Source organism: Antechinus flavipes, chromosome 2 (genome assembly GCF_016432865.1).
Source record: "Antechinus flavipes isolate AdamAnt ecotype Samford, QLD, Australia chromosome 2, AdamAnt_v2, whole genome shotgun sequence".
NCBI classification, from domain to species: Eukaryota; Metazoa; Chordata; class Mammalia; order Dasyuromorphia; family Dasyuridae; genus Antechinus; species Antechinus flavipes.
In genome coordinates this window covers 500,970,798-500,995,406 of record NC_067399.1, presented here as the reverse complement: position 1 = coordinate 500,995,406, position 24,609 = coordinate 500,970,798, and the positions used below count along the sequence as shown (strand labels likewise).

The window sequence follows — 24,609 nt, the reverse complement described above, 5'->3', positions numbered from 1 at the left end:
CACAACTAGCAAGTATCTGAGGTCATGTTTGAACTCAGGTCTTTCTGATTCCAGACCTAGCCTTCTACCTACTGCACTATCTACCTATCTCCATTGATATTCATTAAGAATATTGTTCAGTAGTTTTCTTTCTCTGACTTGTCTCTTTCTAGTTTAGCTACCATGAATATATTTGTGTCATAGAAGAAATTTGGTAAAATTCTTTCTTTTAACTTTTGTAAAGTTGGAATTCATTGTTCTTCAAATTTTTGACAGATTTGCAGTTGTAAATCCATCTTGTCCTTTGTTTTAAATTTTGGCGTTCATTCATCCCTTTTTCATTCCCCTCCCCCCCATTTGTGTTGTTTAAATTCCTGATTAATTGTCCTATTAATATGAAAATTTTGTATTTTTGTAGATGTTCATCCATTTCACTTACATTTTCAATTTTTCTAATTTTATTTATTCTTCATTTATTGTTTTCATTCCCGATATTAGCAATTTAGTTTTCAGCTCCTCTTTAATGAGACTAATGGCTTATCTAATTTACTTATTAAAAAAAATAGAATTTCTATTTTGATATTTAGTTTTAAGTTACTGATTTTCCAGGAGTTTTTAATTCTATGCTCAATTTAATTATCTTTTCTTTCTTTTTTTTTGTAAATAGAAATGTTTAGAAACATAAAATTTTGTCTAAGAATGTCTTTGGTTGCTTTCCAATTCTTTTCGTATATTGTCTCATTGTTATAATTTTCTTTGATGATATCCTCTATTGTTTTTATAATTTATTCCTTAACCACCATTTCTTTAGATTTATTTGCTTGTTCATTTTATTGAAACTGGGTTTTCCCATCTTGATTAGGCAAAAAAATACAATAACTATTCATAGTCTCAGTCTCAATACTGATCATCTTGGAAGCTTTAATATACTTTGTTTTTCTAGTCCGGACCTGTTCACTTCTTTTTGGACAGTTTGGTGGCCCTTTGTTTCTGAAGGAAGGAAAGAATCATTTATTATATACCTACTATGTGACAAACTGCTAAGTGCTTTACAAATATTATCTCACCATATAGGTACCAGACCCAATCACCTGCAGGGGTCCTCAAACTACGGCTTGCAGGCCAGATGTGGCAGCTGAGGATGATTATCCCCCTCACCCAGGGCTATGAAGTTTCTTAGGGCCCACAAAACAAAGTTTTTGTTTTTACTATAGTCTGACCCTCCAACAGTCTGAGGGACAGTGAACTGGCCCCCTATTTAAAAAGTTTGAGGGCCCCTGGGATCTCTCATAGTGGGTCAGTAGGGCTTAGTTCTACTGCAACTGTCAACTCAGTAGACCTACCGATTTCAAATTCCTCAGTAGGAACTATAGGCAAATACCCCTATGCCTGGTTAAAATATTTAATTCCCAGTGAATTCTTCTTTCTTCAAGATCCTAATATAATTTTTATCATATTGCAGTCAATGAAGAATGTATTTAATATGTCTGCTTTCTTTCATTCATTTGAAAGATTTGTATGCCCTAGGATATGGAAATTCTTTGAAAAGTTTCCTTCCAAAGCTGAGAAACCTATATGTTCTTTTCTGTTACAATTCAATTAGCACCGGAAATCTATAATATTTATCTTTTCTAAAATTCTATTCTGGGCATTTTTAAATATTTAAGTGCTATGCCATTGTGTGTGTGTGTGTGTGTGTGTGTGTGTGTGTGTGTGTGTGTGTGTACTATGTGCTATACTGGGGATACAAATACAAAAAAGAAAAAAAAAATCCCTGCTCTCAAGAAGTTTACAATCTAGTTCTACCCTCCTTTTGCGTTAGACTAATTCAGCTGCATATTCTAGGCAGACCCTGGTCTGAACCTCCATCTCCCTGCCTTTGCTAAGTAGCTTTAAGTACCTAGCTTCTTTGGTTGTCCCAAGTCCCTGGGTTAAAAGGCTTCCATGAGCTGAAATCCCCCATTGGGGAGGGGGCAGTTTATGTGGCTCCAGCCTTACAAAACGCATGGATTTCTTTATCATTTCCAAGTATATATTCTCAAATAAAAAAAAAATATATTTTTTAGATTCTTGCTAGTGTGGTTGTGAGAGAGCTGAGTCTGATCTGCTTTTACTCTCTTCACCATATTGAAAAAAGTTTTTTTTTATTAAGTAGCCGTCTCCTTAAAATTGTTAATCTTCAACCAAACCCTGTTAAAATAAATGTGTTCTTCAAATGCAAACATGTTACCAAGAAAGTAATCCATTAGTACCCATTAACACATTAGTGAGAAGTAGTTTATGAGTAGAGATCGAGACTTTATGAGAAGGATATCTACGACAGGGAAGTTTTATTGGAATGGGGTCAGGAAAAGTCAAGGGCACAGATCCTATTTTCAAGAGGTATGGTTCAGATAGAAAGCTGAAGTGGGGAGGGATTGGAGAGTGATATCTTGAATTTTTTATTATAACACTACTATTACTACTAATTATAGCTAAGATGTATGTAGAGTGCTTTAAGTTATATTATGTATGTAAAATGTATAGTGCATACAAACACATGGTCTGCTCACAATGCATTACATATGTACATATATATGTTTATATATACACGTGTTACATGAATTGGTTTGGAAAACTTCTTTTGATCCTCATAGCAATCTTATGAAATGATACTAGAATCATTCTTATTTAAATATGTGAAAACTGTACAGGTAAATAGCATTTAAATGACTTTTCCAATGTTACAAGCTTGCAAATAGCAAAGGTGGGAGTTGACTTCCAGTCTTCCTGACTCTTTAACCCCGGACAGCTACCTGTTCTTCAAAACTGTTTCACAAACAACCTGGGACGTGAAAGCCAGAGAATAAGTAGTAATGATCACTAACATTTCTATAGTACTTACTACATGCCAGGCTCTGTGCTAAGAACTTTACAATTATTACTTCATTTAATTCTTTTAACAACCCTGGTTGCTTTTATCGTCCCCATCTTATAGATGAGGAAACTGAGGCAAACAGAAAGATTAAGTGACTGACAAAACTACTATTTAGCTGGATTTGAACTCAGGTCTTCCTATCTCCGGGAAGTAGAGGATAAATCTCTATTTCATCCTCCTATGGCCATAAAAGTTTTTGTTTTAGATAAATACTTACAAAAATGTCATTCCTAAAATACTGTGATTTTATGACTAGAAGTTTATGTTCCTTGAAACCAGAATACCACAGATTTCAGCAGAAAGGGTATGGATCTTCTTGATTTTTATGGTATTGTTTTGTTTTGTTTTCTTCCCAAATGGGAAGGATTTGACGTATTTCATCCATTTGGGAAAAGTGGTCAGGCTGATTTGGGGAGCTCCATCTGAGTACTTCTCTAGGAATGTGACATCAATTCTCTCAGGGCCTTTTGAGGAAATAGATTCCTTATGTGTTACAAAGGTCTGATGGCCTCACAGCCCACAAAGAGATATCTGTGCGCAAATAAAACCAAGGAGGGTCTGGGTAAGAAGCAGAGGGAGGCCAGGCAGAGATCCTGTCTCCAGTCTCTTCCTCTTCTTGCTCCCCACTTCCAAACCAGGAACTGCTCTCTAAACCCAGCTAATTTTTGGCAAAGTCAAGTCTCCTGGAAATGCTTGGACAAAGGCTCATACTGAAACTAACGTCTCATCCTCCACCCATCCAGCTGGGCCCTGTTCTAGGGGTTGGGCCAACAAATTTCCCTCTCCTGAATGTGATTCCCAGTAATTCCCTCATTTACAAAATAGAAATGGTAACCCCTTCCTGGCCATCTTTACAAGGCTAGTAAATGTAAAGCTCGGAGGGGCCTTGGAACTGTGAAGTTCCTGGTATTTAGGAACTATTAGTAATAATAGTGAAACAATTTGAGCAGAAGAGTCTCAAAGGCAACAGATGGGGTCTTGACATAGGCCTGAGGCTGGACAATTTGGAGCAACAGCTGTCAATAGTATGATAGGAATCACTGCCTTTTCCCCCCCAGTTATGTGTTAAAAAAACATTTTGGAAGGGGAGGTATACATGTGCTTTTTAAAAAATATATTTTTTTACGATTCATGTTGGAAGAGAAAAATCGGAACAAAAGGGAAAAGGAAACAAAGAAAAAGAAAAAAATGAATATAGCATGTGTTGATTTACATCAAATCTCCATAGTTCTCTCTCTGGATTCGGATGGTGGTTTCCATCCAAAATTTATTGGGATTGCCTTGGATTACTGAACCTCTGAGAAGAAACACGTTGGTCATAGTTAATCATCGCATAATCTTGTTGTTGCTATGTACAATGTATTCCTGGTTCAGCATGTTGTACTCGAGATCAGTTCATATAAATCTTTCCAGGCCTTTTAAAAATCAGCCTCTTCATCATTTTTTATAGAATAAGTTTCCATACTTTCATATACCATAACGTATTCAGCCATTCTCCAATTAATGAGCATCCATTCAATTTCCAATTCTTTGCCACTAACAAAAAGAGCCACTACAAACATTTTTCCATGAGTTTCATTTTCCCTCTTTTATGATCTCTTTGGGATACAGACCCAGTACTGACACTGCTGGATCAAAGAATAAGCAAAGCAATAGCCCTTTGGGCATAGTTCCAGATTGCTCTCCAAATGGATGGATCATTTCACAATTCCACCAGCAATGCATTAGTGTCCCAGTTTTCCTACATCTCCTCCAACACTTATCATTATGTTTTATTGTCATCTTAACCAATCTGAGAGGTGTGAGGTAATACCTCACAGTTGTTTTAATTTGCATTTCCCTAATCAATAATCACTGCCTTTTTATAAAGGAAGAGGGCAGAGCAAGCACCAAAGCTTTATTTGTAGAGCTCAGCAAGCCAGCTGTTTCTTGATATTATCATTTACCTTCAATCCCAATTTGGACATACTTTTCACTACCTAGCACTCCCAGCTGTTTTTCCTCTGACCTATAGAATCATAGGATTTTAGACCTATAAGCCACCTTTTAGAGACTCTTAGAGGAAATGACCAATGAGTACAACCCCTTCATTTTTATAGACGCAGAAATGGAGAGGATATAATTTAGATATTCTAAGAAACAAAATACTTTACCAATAACTCCACTGACTCACTGATGAATGCAGGAAAGATTTATTTTACATTCTTAGAAGAATGGGTAGCTAGGGAGGTAGAAACACCTTTGAAAATCCAAAGGTAGCATTTTATTTCTTATTCTGAAGCACAAGTCCCTCCCCAGGGAATCCTCCCCTGATTCCTCAGTAATTGGATGTTATGGGACATGAATCTCCACCCATCATTCCATGGCCAGTCCCTACTCCAAAGGAGTTTACATTTTAGAATGGGGAAGGTAACAGAGGAGGGTCAGAGGCAAAGCACAAAAGATTCCAAATCTCAGGCTACCTGATTACAAATGTCAGTTCCAATCCCCAACAAGCTTATATTCTTTGGAAGATAACCTTCACCCTTGATTATTCCTTGATATCCTTGGGGGTTTCCATTTTCTAATTTAGGGTTCATTTCTCTAAAGAAATGCTCATTCATTTGTCACAGATGTCTCATGGGCATCGCAAGGCCTAGAGCCTGAGTCTCCTGATTCTCACACAGGAGAGTTTTAAAAAATATGTTGCTGAAACACTACTTCCCCAGTTTTTTCACTGGACCAGAAAATCTATTTATAAATTAATGCGCTGTGATCTCTATGGGTTCACTAATAGTTCATCTTTCCCAGCTTCAGCACCCCATCATGCTTGTCATAGTCAAGGAGCTTCCAAGGTACATCTTGTTCTTTGGGGACAACGACATTCCTGCAAGACTTCTGAGACCCTTGCGCAATCTCTTGCCCTTAGGGGACCAGCAGGGTGGATCTCTTTTTCCAGATGCTCTTTTGCCTGCTATTCTCTGGAAAGAGGGCACCTGAGGTTCGGAGGAAAAACAGACTCAAACACTGGGGTGGGTGGTCACCTTCTGTCTGGGTGGGCTAATCAGTTCAGCCTCTCCCAGTTTCAAATCAGTTAAAATGCAGAGAATGCAAGAGGCCAATAAGCTGGTCTGGGATTTCTGGCCAAAGTCTTTCTGCTTTCAGACCTATTACTGGGAGAGCTTCGACAGCAGAGACTCGGAAGAATGACCCACTTAAGCTGGAGAGAGAGGGGCATTTATGAGGGTCTAATGATGCCCATCGTGGAATCAGTAAATTTTAGTTTTTCAGTATTTCCATATTTCTTATATTCCAATATCTCCATATTCCTGTTCCTCCCTCTTCCCTCCGCCCCTGCCCCGATAATAACTTGTGATTTCAGAGGCCCACGATGGCTAATGGCACCCCTTCCCTGCCCAACTTATACAGAATCCGTGGGCTGCCTGGGGCCGCGGGAAGGTTATTGGGGTGTTCCGATGCTGGGTCAGAGGGAGCCCTACCTCTTGCTGAAGTCTTGCTGAAGTCTTGCTGAAGACGAGGTCGGCTGCCTTACATTTGTGGGACTTTTGCTCTTAGTCTTGGGAGCCTGACTTCCACTTGCAGACAGCGAAGCCTGAAAGGTGACATTCTGCAAGAGGCCGAGAGCTGGAGGCGTGGGCTTCCTAGACCCCCAAATCCACCTCCGCCATAGAGATAACTGCCAGCGCCCTGGAGGGTGGGAAAGGGGTCCCATCATTTTCCCGCCTCCAGAGCTCTGCCTCGGAACAGAACGGCCAATCACAAGGCTGCATGGGGTTTCCTTCAGTCCGAAGCAGGGGCCAGGGCTATATTAGGAGAAAAGGGAGTCTCCCATGTGGCTCACCTTGGCGAGGCTCTGCAGAGATCGGTTCTAGTCTAGGAGCCGCGGTCAGTGCAGGTAGGTAGGTGATCTTGGCCCAGAGGCACGTGGGGCAGAGAGACTGAAATTCCGCCCTTTGGGGAGGGATAAAAGAATCCCAATATATTCGGGGAGTCTGGAGGGTTGGGAGCCTGTGGGCCTTCTTGGGTGGCTCGGTAGTCCGCAGCCCTCATTTTACAGAAAGAGAAGTGGAGGCCAGAATGCTTATCCTAGTCACCAAAGGTAAAGATACTCAATCAGGGGTCCTCAAACTACGCCCCGGGCCAGGTGCAGCAGCTGAGGACGATTATCCCCCTTACCCAGGGCTATGAAGTTTCTTTATTTAAAGGCCCACAAAACAAAGTTTTTGTTTTTACTATAGTCCGGCCCTCCAACAGTCTGAGGGACAGTGAACTGGCCCCCTATTTAAAAAGTTTGAGGACCCCCCCCCACAATGTATATGTGTGTATATATACGTACATATATTTGTATATATGTGTTTATGTGTGTTATATATGTGTATATATTGATATAGATATATATATATAGTGTGTGTGTGTGTTTATGGGACAGCTACATGGGGCAGTGCCAGGCCTGAAGTCAGTTAAACCTCATCTTCCTGAGTTCAAATCCAGCCCAAGACACTTACTGGCTGTCACCTTGGCAAGTCATTCACCCTCTTTATCTCAATTACTCAGTAAATAAGTAAAAGAATCTGGAGAAGGGAATGGCAGCCACTCCAGTGACTTTTTCAGAAAGATCCCAAATGGGATCTCAAAAGAGTGGGATGCCACTGAAAAAAGACTGAACAACACAAATATAAAGGTGTATATGGTATACCTATATGTAGATATGTGTGATACATCTATATCTATATCTATACCTATGCTTCAGTGGCAAGTTCCAGAATTCTTTGGCAGCATCTCATTTCCTAAAATGTAAAATGAGGAGGTTGGATACAATGAGTCTGTAGGGATTGAGATTTACATACACACACACCACACACACATGACCATTTTGTCCAACCTCCACATTCTATAGAAGAGGAAATGAGATCCACAGAGAATGTTTTGACTTGTCATTTGAGATATATTTTATTTGTGTGTGTATGTGTATTTAAACTTTTATATATACACACATAGACATATATATATATATAGAGAGAGATGGAGATGGAATTTAAATCCAGGTCTCTTGACTAAATCCAACTTACTTCCTACCATATTAAGCTAGTCTGAAGACCTTAGTGGGATATGGGGGAGGGTTAGCTTAGAAAAATAGTTTAAAACAGGACAAGTGACCAATCCACTAACTCAGAAAGACAATGAATTTTAGAGTTCTCCTTCCCTATCTTCTTTCCCCCATCCCAAAGTGGAATAACGAGGAATAAATAAACAAATATTTACTTCGGAATAAATATTTATTGAGTACCTGCTGTGCTCTTACAAATTATTCATGGAATCCTAGATCTAGGATTGGAGAAACCTTAGAGGTGACCAGTTATATTTTCCCTGTGACTCTGGGAAATCATTTAACCTTCTGTAAAATGAGAGGGTTGGGCAAAGATTACCAATATCCTCCCACTTTCATTCTGTGATTCTAGAACTTTAGGGTCTGGATCATTTCATCCAACCCCCTTATCTTACAGGTGAGGAAATGAGATTCACAGAGAATGTTGAAACTTGCCCTTGATTTATCTTGGCAAAGCCAGCCAGAGAGAGAACCTTGTCCTTGCCCTCAAGGAGTTCAGAGTTTAGTACAGGAAATCGAACAAGATGGAACAGTGAGCCTTAGCTCCCACCCCTACCTCCCCCACCCTGCCCCCTTTTGCTGCAGCTTTTCTACCTAATGGTTGGGTCACCCTTACTTCCTCAAAAGATTTTCTGTTAAAGCTGTACCTTGAGGGAGGGAAAGGAGGCATTTTAGAAAACTCCCCTGCATCGGTCAGTAAGGGGTCAGGAGCCAATAGGAAATACTCTGCCAAGCCGAGGCCCATGAGGGTGCTTGAGAGCTTTGTAGATAGGCTCTCAAGGCCTCCGTTTGGCCAGAGATAAAGACTTTCCAGCCATTGGTCTGGGGAGGCATTCTATTTTAAGAATTGGTTGCCTGTTATTTCTCAGAGCAGGTAAGTTCATTCTGCTGAGAAAATAGAAAGTGCTCTGTGGTAGAGGTAGGGGATATGAAATTGTGTGGGGGGTTCTGAGACCTTGTTGGGCCAGCTTTCTGAACCCTAAATTAGGGAGGGTGGCATTTCTTGCAAGGATAAATTCTTCATTTGCATGCTCCTCAACTCACCCCCAACTTAAGGGTTTCAGCGTTACATGGGAGTTCTCAGCATCTTCTAAAATACCTGAGGGCATATTGCTAACCGAGCAAGGCTGAGGGACTTTGGGCAGGAGAGGTTAAGAAAATGAGGATCTGCCACCTTAAGATTCAGTCTGGGTGTCTCTGTGTTGATTATAGACTAAAGGATTTTCATAAACCATTTTTCCTCCCTCTTTCTCTTCCTTCTCCCTTCCTCCCCTTTCTCCCGGTTTCTGCCCGGCTCACTCAATCACATGCATACAAAGGAACTCTCCATTTGGCCGAGCGTCTGAAGGAGACCGAGCCCCAGCTCCCGCTAACAGGATGATGGACAATGAAGTGTTTGCGAATTTTCTTTTCTACAGCACTATGCTAGTCATAAAGATGTACTTGTTGGCAGTTATCACCGGGCAAGTGAGGCTTCGGAAGAAAGTAAGTTTTCAGTCCCTCTGAAGCCTTCCCCCTTCCCCCTTTCTGGTTTTGTTCTGTTATCGCTGTAAATATTTAGAGGAGATAAATAAAACCCAGCATATGTTTACACGCTGGTGGAGACTTAGAAGCGAGTTGGATGTTAAATTTTTAAAAAATTATTTGCTTGGGGTTCTCTTTTTCTCCACTCTTCCTCCCAGCTCCTATTTCCCAGTCTGTGTCATTAGAGCCTGATTGTTTTATCTTTTGCATAGTAAAGAACATTTTTCTCATTTGACATGACATACAGGTAAGAGTTCTCTGGAAGGTTATGTGTATGTTAATCTCTTCTTGGTATTTGGGAAAAAAATCAGATTTCTTTTAAACCAGCAGTTCCGGAATAGTGTAACTCTGATTGCCCTGGAACCGTGTATCTTTCATTTAAGAAACTATGTTTTGGGAGTGGAGTAAACTTGACTAAGCCGGGGACATAGGGATCATTAAGTGGAAATTCCCCGAGCCCCAGGCTGATTATTCTCCAGGGCCATCAGAGTCTTCTGAGCCAAAATTTTAACTGGAAACAATCAAGAGGATTCAGGTTCTGGCAAAGATTATATAGAAGAATTTTCACCCGACATGTTTAGTCCTTTAATAATCGGGGGAAAATACAGAGGAAACGAAACCAAAAAAATTACGAAAAATAAAAACTGCTCAAGATGGTAATGCATTTTTAACTGGATAATGATCAAATAAGTGTATGAACCAGCAGGAGGAGCCTGTTTTATATTATTTAAAATAGTTGGAGAATGCCTGCTACAGAGAACTATAGCCTCGAGTGTTCACCTGGAGTTTTTACTCAATTCCAATTTTTCTTTATGATATACTTTTCGAATTAATCATCCTTCCTGTTTCTAACCTCTGCCGATTTGAACACTGGATTTAGTGGCAAAAGAGTGGGATTTAAATCCTAATGAATCTTGCCACATATGAGCTATGTAACTTCAAGCAAATCATTTAACTTCTCAGTTTCTTCATTTGTAAAATGGGAATGATAATACCTGTACCATATACTTTATCAGGTGAGATAAATAATGTAAAATGTGCTTTTTAAATTAATTCAGCAAACATTTGTTAAGCACCTAAAGTACCATATAAGTATTCCTTATTATGGTTCTTTCCTACATCATAGGATGATGGTTGCATGTCAGAAATAAGTAAACTTTCAAAATAGAGCCTAAAGCTAGTTCACAAGCTGAGAGAGGAAAGGAAGAAAAGCTGTCCATTGAGCATTATTGGAAGATTAAAGGAAACATGACTGCCTGAAACAGAAATGTGTGAGATCATTGATTTATTTCTGGGAGAGACTTTAGAGCTCATCTAATCCAGAGCCTCATTTTTAATATGAGGAAGCTGAGACCCAGAGAAATTAATCATCTGCCCAAAGACACATAGTTAGTATTTCTAGGAATCTGGAATGCATGTAAGCCCAATAGTTTGTCACTGACTACAGTTCTAATGACGTGAATGAGGAAGAAGAGTATCCATGCTTACACAAGGGATTCTTATGTTGAAAACAGTCATCACTGCCCCGGCTCAAGAATGATTATTGGGAAAGGGAATTCCTCTCATTAGGCTGACCATGCTGCTTCTTGCTGCTGACTTTGTTTTGCAGTTTAATTCTTTGTATTTCAAGTCCATGCACAGAGTATGTTTGGTCACCCTCCTACAGGAGTGGAATTCTTGCTGGGACAGGATAAAAGGAAGTAGGAGATTTTTCTGGGAATAGCATAAATACAGAAATAAGCACATTGCCTCTGGCTGGTGTCTTTGGCCTCCCCAAATCTACCCACATGAGAAAGAAGGACTTGATCCCTGAGACGCTGGTTTCACATTTTAACAAACTTTGTGCCCTCAAGCAAGTCCTTTAACACCTTTGGGCCTAGTTTCCTCCTCTGATTAATGAAGGGGTTAGAATGAATGAATTGTAAGGTACCTTTAAGCTCTAAATCTTTGCTACTCTAAATTTAGTTTATAATCTCTTGTAAGTGATATACCACTCATTTATCTGGGTATTATTTGTTGGTTTACTAACCAACTGAGATGGCACACTCAGCCATCTATTCCTTTGTCCCCCTGTCTTTTGAGAGGGCAGTAGAGAAGTTGGATGAAAAATGAAGAGATGACTGGCCTGGTACTCTCCTTAAGTGGCGGTTCCTGTGATCAGACATCCCTAGACTTGCCTTGTATCTCATGCAATAGTAATTCTCCTTGAATATCTTCTAGGCTTTTGCCAATCCAGAAGATGCTTTGAAGCACGGAGGCCTCCAGTACTGTCGGACAGACCCAGATGTGGAACGGTGCCGCAGGCAAGTGATTTGCTTTCTGTCCCTTTGTGTTCCTCATTCAGCCTCTCACTTAGGGCAGAGAAAGTGGAGTTGATGGAAACAGGTAGAGAAGGGCTAACTATAGTGGTATACATTAGGACAGCTTGGGACAGGAGACAAAACCCTTCTGTGCCTTAAACAAATGCATGGGCATGTCACCTCAGACAAGAAACATGAGTAGTTGGCAGTAGTTACAAAGCTCTCTTTACTTAAAGTTCTTTCCTCATTTGATTATTTCATTCATCACAAGCCTATCCCCCATGCCTGGAATGTTTTTCTTTGCTGCTCCTCCTCTTTCTCAGTCTCCCCTCCTCCCCCTCGTCTTCCTCCTCTCTCTCTTCTCCCATAGACTTGAGGTGGCTTGAGCTAGATCTTTGACTCCAAGGCCATTCTTCCCACCAGTGCCACTCTGTGATCTTGAAATGCTGGAGCCCAAAGGGGAATTTCAAGTCCTTGGCAGCTTCTCCATGGCTTAGCAAGTTATTACAGAGTATGGAACAAACAGAGACATTTGTATTTGAGTGTTTTGAAAAATTTATAGCCCAAGGAAAAAATCTCATCAACCTGCAGAGACTAGAGTAGTTAAATATTAGGCCAGGGCTGGTGGAGCTGTTACTCAACAGCTAGACCTTTCAGCCATGAAAGCATAAAACCATGTTTTTTTTTTGTTGTTTTTTTTTTTTGTTTTTTAAGAGCAGTAAATACACCATATAAGTGATCCCAAAGTCTGAAAAACTTGGACTCGATTTAGGCAAGCTGGGGAGAGGAAGTTAGAATACTCTCTACTGCTACAATTGAATACTGCCTTTTTAGATGGGCTGAAAATGACTGCCCAGGAAATGAGGTGTATTGTCTACCCTATAACATACACTTTGACAAATATTCCATAGAAGTGGCCCATTAGTATCTATACCTTGGAAGGACATTGTGCATGGTAATGAGTTGGGCTCAGGAGCAAACAGTAGGCTAGAAAGATAAATAGATGTCCAACGTTTCCAAGTTTCTCTCTGAAGCAAAGGTAAATTTTCTGATGCTGCTACTTAAGTGTGAGTGAGTCACAGAGTAACCTCATATATGAAGAGTGAAAATTGTAGGTCATTCTAAAGAGTGGTGGACTCCTCAACATGTGTCTGAGGAGCACTTGTGGGGCAGAAGCAGCATTAAGGATGGTACCAGCAGTGAGATGGGGCCAGAAGGTAGGTAGGAAAGCCCCAGAGACCATTAGTTCAACTCCTTTACTTTACAGATGAGAAAACTGAGGTGAGAGAGGATCAGTAGACAGTCCGTGGTTTCCTTCAATTCCATTTATCAAGTGAGTGAAAATGTGTAAAGCAAGCCTTGAAGTAGATGTGTGCTACTGTTATATTTATGTAATATCAAAAACTTTTGAGAAAGATTCCCAGCACAGTGTGTGGAGCATCAACAAGAATATTATGGTATGGACTAGAAGGTGTGGATGAATTAGAGCCTGTATTGTTGGAAAGAATATCTCTACCCCTCTCTATTACCAATCCATTGAAAGGCCTTCAAAGTAATATATTGTACTTTCATAGTCCAGTTCATTAAACATTGAAGGCACTGGTGCAGATGCTGAGTTAGTTACCTAAAATTCATTAGTTTGTGGGATATTTTAAAAATATGACTTTTCATTTGTATTTCCTGTTGATTGGGATGTTAGTGGAGCCCAGCTTTTCTTTTCTCTCTATCAGTAGTTCTTAAACTTTTGGTCTCCAAATCTCTTTACACTCTTAAATTTTTGAAGACCTTTCTACCCACAATGAATTTTTGTTTATATATGTTATATCTAGGGATATAACAGAGCTGATTTCATCTGGATGAGCCAAATGTTAAATTTTAGTGAGAATTTACTTCTTAGAAATCGGTAAATGCTACAAATCAGAGCTTGATTTATTGTTTTATTGTCTAGACTTAAGAAAGTGATGAAGAAAATGTTAATAAAGCAGATTAAAATTGAAAATGTGTATCAATTACCCCCTCTCCCCCCAGTGCTGGTGATTAAACATTTATCTTAAGCATTCTCTTGTTTGTATCTATGGGTGTTTTGTTGGTTGTTTAAGTGTTTTTCAGTTGTGTCTGATGCTTTGTGACCCCAGTTGGGGTTTTCTTAACAAAGACATTGGAATGGTTTCTTTTTTCAGCTTATTTTACAAATGAGGAAACTGAGGCCAGTAGATTTAAGTATGACTTTTCTAGGGTCACAGAGCTAATGTCTGGGTCTAGATCTGAATTCAGGAAGATGTCTTCCTGATTCAGAACTGCTACTCTATTTACTCTGGCTGCCCCATTGTTATTTACTGTATTAGACAGTAAAACATCCTAGTATTGTGATGAAAACAGAAGTGATGATGTAGAAAGAGTTTTGAGCATCCCCCATGGATCCATAGGCCACATTTTGAGAATGCTTACTCGAAATAAAAATGGCTTTACTTGTTTTTACTAGCTGCAAAACTGGTTACCTTAAAATGAAAGTCCTGAAAATTGTTGAGGCAGTAGGAGGAAAAGGCCTGCCTCCTGGATTGCCTGGACGTGACTGCCAGCAGCTGCTCTCCCAGGGAGGACCCAGTCTGGGGCAAGGAGCCACTTCTCCAAGACAACTATCACATTTCCGAACTGCTGTAATGACATAGTAAAATTCAGGCTGATGTCGCAACAGCTCAGCAAGAGGCAGGATATTGCAGTGCAGGGAGGCTACTGCGGGTGGGGAGCAAGTCTGGTCTGGAGTGAATTTGTTTTGGATGACTTTTGCCTTGAAGTGGTCATTATATGAATGACACCTCTCAGACTTACCTTTCTTGGTTGAATGGATTTTTCATTTTTTCTTCTCAGGTTAGATTCTTAAACTATGAAATTCCCCTTCGAACAGAGCTTTGTGTTTGCCCTGTGCTGCCTCCTCTCCATCCTGGAGGATGTCCTTAGAAGTATCTTTATAGGATCCTAGTTAGAGAGTGAAGAAGGGCCCATAGAGGCCAGCTAGTCCAAGGCTCTTCTGAAAAGAGCACCATCCTTGCAGTCAGAATGTTTGAATCCAGCCTCTATTCTGTAGTAGCTGTGATAACTAGGAAAGTCATTAGCCACTTCCAGCCTTTGGGTCTCCCATTTGTAAAGCGGGGACAATAATAATTGAGCCTACTTTACAGGATTGCTGTGAGATCGAGTGAGATAATATTTATATATGCAAAGTGCTTTGCAAATCTTTAATTTTTAAATTTTTTGAGATTGGGTCTCCCTATTTTGTCTGAACTAGAGATACAGCAGCCAAGTGTGGGATCATTGCCAGTACTCCTGAAAGTTTTGCCCTATATTGTTTCCAATTCAATTCACTTTGGCCCACCATAGTCGGCCTGGACCCCCTTGTTCTTGGGGGGTTCCCCATATTGGTGTCATAATAAGAGCACTCAGTACTACTAAACTCGATCATTTCCCTGCCTTCCCCCATCCCAGGAGCAGGGATTATAGGAGCACATCACTATGCCTGCCTTTTCTAGAAAAGCCTTTTTAAAGCTTGCTAGAAATGTTAACCTCTTATTTAACTTCTACTATAACCAAGGTCTTGCGTTAGGAACTCACAGAGAGAGACTGAAGGGAAGGGGATAGGGAGGGCTCCAGGCAAATTGCTTTGAAAAATTTAAAGCGCAAAAGATTGTTTTTATCTGGGGAACTCAGGGAGGGCTTCATAGATGAGAGCACTGGAGGGCAGGGGGATGGCATGAGCAAAGGCTTACAGTTAGAATATGACTGGACGAGAGTGACGGGGAGAGTAGTGCATTTTGGCAGGAATGGGAGACATGGAAGCAGTATCTCGGGCTAAGGCTGCCCAGGTAGACCGGAACCACGCTGTGAGAAGCTTTGAATGCATCCAACCGGTGCAGTGGATAGAGGGCGGCTCCTGGAGTCCAAAAGGCTTGAATTCAGATTCTCCCTGGGACACTTAGTAGTTGTGTGATCCTGAGTAAGACACTTGACCTCTGTCAGCTTGAGTCCTTAACTGTAAAGTGGAGGTGATAAGAGCATCGTCTCTCGGAGGTAATACTTGTAAAATGCTTCACTGAAAGAATCTGTTATATGTCGGTGTCCGGAGTTCCATTTGTTGAGGAGCCCCTGAAGGCTCCCTGTGAAGAAGTAGTGGCGGGGGGAGGAGGTGGGTGGGAAGAGGAGAGGTTGGAGGTAGGAAGCCTAGATCGGGTCAGCAAGCGTGGAGTTAGAGTTTGTTGTGACCCAAACATGCGCGGCGCCGAGGGAGGCCCTGCCCTCAAAGAGTCCCTTGTAGATGGGAGTGCAGACAACTCTACGTGGATGAGCAGGTCGGGAAGACTGGGGGAGGCTTCGGGCAGCAGCACAGAAGGAGAGGCCCCGGGAGCATCGTGGTCAGGCCGGATCACGGCGGGTGGGCCCGGGAGCCAAGGGTGAGGGACTGAGAAGGTAGGAAGGGCCAGGCTGTGAAGCTTCAAAAGCCAGGAGAAGCCTACGTTTGGTTACGTAGGAGCCGTTGACATTTGGATGTGTAGAAGCGAGGAGGTCACTTTGGCAGCTCAACGGAGGGACAGCCCGCAGCAGCAAGGTGGCCACCCGGAAGCTGTTGTAGCTGAGGACTCGTGTCAGAGCGGCACCATGGAAGCTTGCAATGGCGGGCGAGGAGTGAGGATGACGCTGCAGGAAGGGGAGGACAGGGAGGACAGGGAGGACGGCTGTCCTAGGCAGTAAGAAGAGAGTTTAGAAGAGGAGGAGAGAAAGAGAAAGTACCCCTTGGGACCACGTCTAACGGGCACTCGGTAGTATGGAGCTCAAGAAAAAGCTTCTGTTTGGCTTGGGGAAGTAGAGCTGGGAATCGCTTGCCATAGAGATGACAGTTGAACCCATAAGAGCTGAAGAGATCATCTTCATATGGAGGTTAAAGAGAAGAAAACCCGGGACCTTTCGGGAAAGCCAGGGTTCATGAGTGTGACCCCGTCAAGAGCCAGCAAAGCCTTGAAGGAGCTGTCAGGAAGAGAAGCGGAGAGGACATTGCCACAAAAAGCCAGGAATAGAGACTGCCCAGGAGAGGGAGAGGGCCCCAGGAGCCGAGGGGCCCCCAAGGGTGAGCGCTGGGTAAGGCCCCGATTCGGGTGCTGAGACTGGAAGCCAGAAGGCCGAGTTTGAAAGGAGAGGTGCTCCTTGTTAGATGGCCTTCTCAAGGAGCTTGGGGATCAATGGGCCAAGATGGCTAGTGGGGATGGTTGGATCAAGGGAGTGTTTTCTGAAGAAGGGGAGAGCCAGGGGCGGGTCGATAAGCAGCATGGAAGCAGCAGCCTAAGTAGATAGGGAGAGATGCAGAGGACTCAGTGCTGGAGAAAATGGGGTGCAGTGGGAGCAGGGGTGCAGCAAGGTGGCAAGATGAGGAGGAAGGGGAACTAGTGCCCTGAGAATGGCCTCAGCTTGTGCCTTAAAGTATGAGGCCTGAGGAGGGATAAAAGGTTTGGATGAGCTGAATCAGTCACATGCAGAAAGGAACTGCTGTATTCCAGGGGGAGGGGAGGGGGAACGGTGTGTGTGTGTGTGTGTGTGGCGGGGAGCAGTATAGAGAGAAGAAAAAGGTTGCTTTGGACCTCATGCCTACTCAGTCTCCAGGGTTGTCGATAAGAATCTTGCGGATTGTAGCTGTTTACCCGAGACAGGAAGTAGTGGACGGGATTCCAATGAGACCCTGTGTGGGTGCCCAGCAAAGCTCACGCCTGGACAAACCTGAGAAGGAACAGCTGGACACCAGGACCCGGATGTCTCCTGTCAGCCACCGGCCCAGGGCCAGCCGCCGGAGGAGCCAGACTCCGGGGCAAGCTGTTTTGGTCAGCTGAGAATAATTGTTGTTGGCCACTGGGTTTTGAGAGCTGGAGTGGACCTCTGAGGCCAATCCTCCCATTTCTTACAGAGAAGAAGAATGAAACAGAGAGAGGGCTTGGGAGGTTCCTTGGGTAATGATGGTGGAGCTAGAATTCAAGTCCTGGCCTTTTCCCCACTAAAGCAAACAGTTATTGATGCTAGCATCACACCTAGTTGCTAGAGATCTCGAAGCATTTGCTACTGCTGATTTTATTTCCCTGTCACCTATTCAGGAGGCAATTAAATCGGCATCTTGCTAAGGCATTTTTATTGTTATTATAATAGCAGTAGAAGAGTTACAAAGTTTTCTCTGTAAGATAAGTACTGTTGGCACTATTATTCCCATTTTGTGAATGAGGAAACAGGATGAAAGGGAGAAAGGGACTTTTGCGGAGGTTAAACCACTAGTTAATGCTGGGATTGTAGGACTATAAATTTAGGACTTAGAAGGCCTTCTAATCCAACCGTAACTCCTTTTATAGTTGAGGAAACAAGCCCGGAGAATTAAGTAGTTTGCCCAAGTGCGATCTCATGTATAATAGATGTCAGTGGGATTTGTATCCAGGGCCTCTTATAGTCTTTATACAAGTTGAGCACTTTAGGCACTGTGCTGCCCAGGGCAGATTTTTATAAGTGAGAATCCTAAAATCAGGTTCTACCTGAGTATGACCCACCTGATCAGATGTTGGGGAGGGTCCCTCCTCTTCTTCCTCTAAGATCTCTATCACCACCAGCCTGAAGTTCTGCAGTAGAGATGTATTCCTTGATGTTAAGAATCAGACCCCTTCAACTTTCTCTTTTTAAAATGCAAAGTGTCTCTCCTTGCAAGAGAGACATAAAGGACAGGATTCCTGAGTGTGCACGGGAATCCTGGCTCTGTTAGCAGTGGACAGATTACAGGTTGGAGAAGGGGCAATGAGTTACTATAGAGGGTATCTCTAAAAGCCTCACAGTTTTTTTCTAGGGTCAGTTTGGGGGTTGAGAGGGAGAAGAAAATTGACTTAATGGTTGCACCAAGTCTTGAACGGAGCATTGATTAGAGATCATGCTTGGGAAAATTGGAGATAATGCTTTCCCCTTCTATGCCGATTGGAGGAGGGTCTTGGGAAGAGCTGCATCTGAATTGAAAAGTAGTGAGAATAAAATAATTTCAGCCTGATTGGTCCTTTGGTCTAGGGATTAGAAGGCTGAGTTAAACTAATTATTAACTAATTCATCATTAAACTAATCATAAACTTAATCATTGCAGGCACACTGTTCAGCAGTAGCAGAGCATCTCTACCAGCAAACTAACTTCTTTTCAAGACATAGAATTAGATGCCAGACTTTTGGGGCACAAATTCTAGGAATAAAAATTGAAACGGATTAGTCCCCTTATACAAAGGTAGAAAGTTCACTGAGCTTGGGTTGCTGAACCTCTCCTGTCTCTCCTATTTCCCTGTAACAGTCTTTCAGGTTGGACAAGTATGAATCGACTCTTACCAAAGAATGGAATTCTCACTTTGAGAATGGGGAAGTCACAGGGTTTTGTTAAAAGAATTAAAGTGACTAGGGCCCTGGAGCATTCTAACTGGATGAGATGGAATGGGTCTTATCCTTATCGTGGTGATGGTGGTGAGCCCAGAGAAGGCAGGGGCCCTAGAATGGAGCAGGGAAGGTGTTGCATGGAGAAACCCACCTCTTTCATTGACTAGCTCTGTAAACTTGGGCAAGATACTTTCCCTTTCTGGGCCTCAGCTTCCTGATCTGTTTAAAAAAAAGAGAGAGGGGCAGGAATTAGATGATCTATATGGTCCCTTTCAGTTCAAAATATAAAATTCTGTGGAAGCAAATTCTGGAGCCTGTGGATTTGTATGTGCCAGGAGTGGGGTGGGGAATCAAGGGTTACAGAATTGGTGGGGAGGAGCAGGGTAAAGAACTTTGACTATTTTTGGAGTTTGCTGCACTTGCTTTAATGGGCAATTTTTGTGGATCTATGTTTCTTTGTAAATCCTTCCCTCTACTGATAAAGATCTCAGCCCAGGCATTTATCCCCTTGGAACTGTCTGAAACTTATCTTTGCTTTTCCCCATAAATCCTTCGCTCTCAGGCACTTCCTCTTAGTACCTTAGGGGCTCAAATATACCAAACCAGCTGGCTGCCCATCTGCCATGTCTCATTCTTCCTCTGTGATATGACCACTTCAACTTCTTTTCCAAACATGTTTCTTGATTGTGTGCGAATACAGATTGGTGGGATTTCCAACCTGTGGGCTTAAACCACTCATTTAAATCACTAATTTATGACAATCTCAGGTCTGTTTACCACGGAACTCCAGGAAGTCAAAGGTTAGCCAGTGCCTCATGGAAAATGTTAACCAGCTCCAATTAGATTGAAGCAAATTGGTTCTCCCTCATGTCATTAATTTATGTAAAGGTTTGAATGATTTTCCTCCTTTCTTGATCTTTATAATAAAAGGCATTTCTTTGAAAAGCAGAAGCAGGGAGCCTACAAGTTACTTGGCAATTGTTGTTTTTGGAGAAGTGATAATGGGATTCTGAAAGGCAGCCCAGGGTCCAGGTCCACCTCTGGCCTTGTGGGCGCCTGCCCCAGGCTGCTCCCGAGCACTTTCTCCCAGAGCAGTCGCCTGCGATCTGCTTAACTCTTGCTCCATTCTTAACTCTTATTTTTCTGGAAGTTCAGGAACAAACCTGGCTTCTCATCTCTTCAGCCTTTGGCAAGTGACTGCCTGCCCTTTTAGTACTCGAGGCAATTGGGATTTTATTTTTTTTTTTTGAAAATTTAATTTTATTTAATAATAATTTTGTATTGACAGAATCCATGCCAGGATAATTTTTACACAGCATTATCCCTTGCAATCACTTATGTTTCATTTTTTCCCCTCTCTCCCTCCCCCCCCCAAGATGGCAATTGGGATTTTAGATCACAGTGTCAGTACCAGTGGGCATGGATAGAGAGAGGTTCCTAACCTGGGAACTAGAGAAAGTCCAGTCCCTGGACCCCTGTATTTGCCGAGAACTCTGCAGACTGTTTTTCTCTCTGGGGATGAGAGGCTCCGAATATAGTTGTGCAAACTTGTGTTTTATTTAATGTAGGAAACTCCCAAGGAAGAAGAAATCTTCCCCTGCCAAGAAAGATCATCTTTGAGTCCCACAGCCATAGGCAGAACTTGAACCCAGGTTTCCCTGACTTTACATTCTTACTTTATATCATGCATATACACATTAGAATAACAAGCCAATGTCACATGACTAATAGTGTAACAATGTCAGGAGAGCCCCTGATCAATTTAATGAGTTTCTTCCCTCCCCCAATCTGGAATGTTAGGAAAGAAAGAAACTGCCTCTGGCCAAGCTTCTGGTCAGCATCCTCAGACTTCCTCACCTACCATCTCAATTCTAAATTTATGGGTGAGTCAGGCATATAATAGCTGTTGCCTGACTTTTTATGGCAGAAGTTTTTAACCCTTTTTGTGTCCTGGCTCCTCTGGTAATCCATGGATTTATCAAAAAAATACTTTTTTAAATGCACAGAGTAAAATACATAGGAATGCCGAGGAAACCAATTACATAAAAATAGTTGTGTGTGCGTGTGTGTGTATGTATAATTTACAGATTGCAGATTAAGAACCTCTGTTCTAAGATTTCTCCATGTTCCACATCCTAACTATGTTTACTCTTTTCCTATAATGCAACAAAGTCAACTCCAACTGACTGGGCTGTAATACATCACATTGATCATGGACTCCTTTAGTCAATCCCCATTACGCAACCAATAGAAAAAATAAAGGCCATTTATGTCCATGTGTCATTAGATAGAAGAGGGGCTCTGGTACATCCACAGCCAGTCTCAGGCTAGGATCCTCTGGCTTGATTGGCTTGTCTGTGGTTGATTGGGCTCCTTGGCTTTTCAAGGCCAGGGACCCATGACCAGGTCAGTGACCTGTTGGGAAGTTAAGTTCTTGTCCATGGAATCTCTGATGCTTTCAAATGAGGTGCTTGTTCTTTCTCCTTTTTTTGACATTGCAGAATATAGTTCTTTGTCCTTCATCTTTGAAGAGGAACAATAATGTCAAGGAATATCTTGACTTGTGTGTGAATTGGATTTAAGTGAGTCAGAATTGTCCAGTATTGTCATACACCCATTCTGCCAGAGAGTCTTCAGGTCCTCTAGTAGATATCCCCCTAACTTACCAATGGGTTTGAAGACTGTTTTATGTGTTTGTGTGTGTGTACGCACTAGGAAAGGAGAAGGAAAGGATGATCAGGCTTCATGGAGAAATACTATTTCTGGGGACAGTCACAGGGATTTATAGAATAATACGATTTATCTGACCTGTATGTAACACAACTGAAAGGGACATATCTTGAATAACTCTGTCTTCTCATTTTCTTGGAGCTTTTTCTAATCTTACCTGAAGTTGCTAGTGCTGACTCATTGTCTGTAAAATAGTTTTTGTTACCTTGTATTTATTTTTGCATATGCATATCCTCAAGGATAAGACCTATTTTATTCTGACTTTATGATTTCTAGTGTCTAGCTCAGTAACTGGCACACAATAGAGGCTTAATAAATGCTAATTCATTTAGTACCTCTATTCTTTTTTGTTCTCTGTGGCATTTCTACCCCCTTATCTGTGCATATGTAGACACATCTTATAGTTCAGGGTGTAAGAATGTTATTATCAGCTGTGAGAACTACAATGTTATTTATTGTTAGCTAGCATTTTTGTAGACCTTTAAGAATTGTACAATATCTTGCAAATTTTATCTCATTTTTTCCCCTCACAACAACCCTGGGAAGCAGGGCCATTATTATCACCCTCATTTTACAGATAAGGAGACAGACCAGGTGACGTTCAGATTTGCCCCAGACTTACACAACTAGTAAGTGACTAAGACTGCATTTAAACTCAGGTCTTCCTGATTCCTGTTCTGTTCACTGTGCCATTTATCTGACTATTGAATCAAAATCAAATCTCCTGTTGGAGATGTAGGCCACTCTTCCCCCCCAGGATCATGGGGTTCTCAGGTAAGTCTTCTATAGTTCTCCATATCATCATTTAACTTTTCATACCTTATTCCCCTAACTATATTGTAAACCTCTGGAGAGGAGGGCCCATATGTTTTATGTTTTTATTCAGAGGAATGCAGTAAGAGGGATTTGAGTGGATACATTTGGTTTTCATGTGGAGGCATCTTCTTCCAGCAGTTGAGCTCTGATCTGCCACTAACAAATTCTTCTCTTTCTTTTCCAGAGCCCACTGCAATGACCTGGAGAACATCTTACCATTTCTGTTCTTGGGATCCATCTATTCCTTCCTGAACCCAGACCCCTTCATAGCCTGGCTTCACTTTTTCATTTTCTTCGTGGGGAGGATAATTCACACCATTGCCTACCTGATGAAACTGAGAGCTCCCATCCGCTCAGTGGCCTATACCATAGCTCAGTTGCCCTGCATTTCCATGGCTCTGCAGATTCTTTGGGAGGTCATAGACACCTGGTAACCAGCAGTCAGCTATAGTGCCATCTTCCCAAGAAGGGAAGACAAAGGATGCAGATTTTTCAAGGTTCCATTCCATCCTCCACATTTATTTTCTTCCTCTCCCTTTGCTTCCCAGAATCACTAAACCAAGTGCCTGACATGCAGATATTCTTTAATTCCATGGTGACTAGAAAAGTTGCTGATCACAGCTATGATGTGGATGGGACTGGTCAGATCAGAAAATCCTTCCAAGTTTGTTCCAAAAACATAATATTAAATTTGCCCAGTATATACCTTTTTCTTGCTCTCATCTTTTGCACTCTCTCAATCTTTTCTTCCCTCCTTCTCTCCTTCCCTCCCTCTTTCCTTCCCTGCTCCCCTCTCTCTTATTTGAATCCATTTGAGTTTTATGACTCTGGAATAAGAAATGTCTCTTTTTGTATATTTTCATAGTTGAAATTTCAGTGAGACCAGGGCCATAGAAACAATCCATTTGGATTACCTTCAACATAGAGTTACAGTATTTGGTAGATGCTACTATATCTTCTATTGCATTTTTCCCCATAAGGGATGTCAAAGTAGGGAAGGGATTGCCCTCTCTAGCAGTAACAAACAGGGCTGCTAAATAGATATAGGTTTAGAGGTGAATAATGAAATCCAGCCTCTCTGAAAGAGGGAAGGAGGACAGAGGTATAATCAACAGGTATAAATTGGGTAAAGTCATAAAATAAGGCAAATAAAAGCCCATTTCTTGGTTTGGCATTGTTTCTGTGATTTAAAGACTTAACACTGGGAACCCCAAAGTCCCACTACCTGCTGGAAGTTCATCGCCAAGAAGCATACTTTCTTCTTGTTTTGTAAGGTCTTTATTATTGTCATTAAATTGAATTGTTGATACTGTCTCTAAACCTCTGTGACTTTGGTTATTCATGATGTCCACTTTTCCTCAAACTGAGTGCTGTCTGGCGGTCTAACTTGATCATGTCCTTGACAGTGATGTTTAAAGGATAGTAATCCCCAGTAAAGGCCAAATCCTGCTTCCACCCCATTACCAGAACGTAGTCCTTAATTTCTATTTGTATGGTACAATATATAGGGAATTCCTTTTGGATATAGGTTGGACTAGATGACTACTAAATTCCCTTCCACCCCTGAAACCAAGTATTCTGGGGTTATTCTGACCAGCACTTGACTGGAACATTCCAGGGTTTGTGATAGCCAGAGACTGAGTTCTTCAGCTCTTGGCTGGTGATTCAAGGAGGAAAGGAAGTGTCAGGGACAGGGAGGAAGGAACAAGTGTTTATTAAGTGCCTACTTTCTGCTGATGAAGCCTCTGCTGACCATTCTCATCTTGATGCCATTACTCCCTTTTTTCCTGCTCCAGTTTCAATCACACATCATA

At 41.8% G+C, this 24,609-nt stretch overlaps 1 protein-coding gene across 2 annotated transcripts in view; it reads left to right on the top strand.

Annotated features, from left to right (window-relative positions):
* Positions 1-24,115, top strand: part of PTGES (prostaglandin E synthase) — a 35,877-nt gene extending 11,762 nt beyond the window's left edge. The window contains exons 1-4 of one of the 2 annotated variants that reach the window (XM_051980174.1): positions 8,583-8,877; positions 9,323-9,488; positions 11,748-11,830; positions 22,980-24,115. In XM_051980174.1, the coding sequence (XP_051836134.1) occupies positions 9,381-9,488; positions 11,748-11,830; positions 22,980-23,229 (441 nt within the window). In that variant the 5' untranslated portion in view covers positions 8,583-8,877; positions 9,323-9,380 and the 3' untranslated portion in view covers positions 23,230-24,115. Of the gene's footprint in view, positions 1-8,582; positions 8,878-9,322; positions 9,489-11,747; positions 11,831-22,979 lie in introns of those variants that run through there. The other variant, XM_051980176.1, reaches the window with a different exon arrangement.
* Positions 24,116-24,609: the final 494 nt, after the last annotated feature.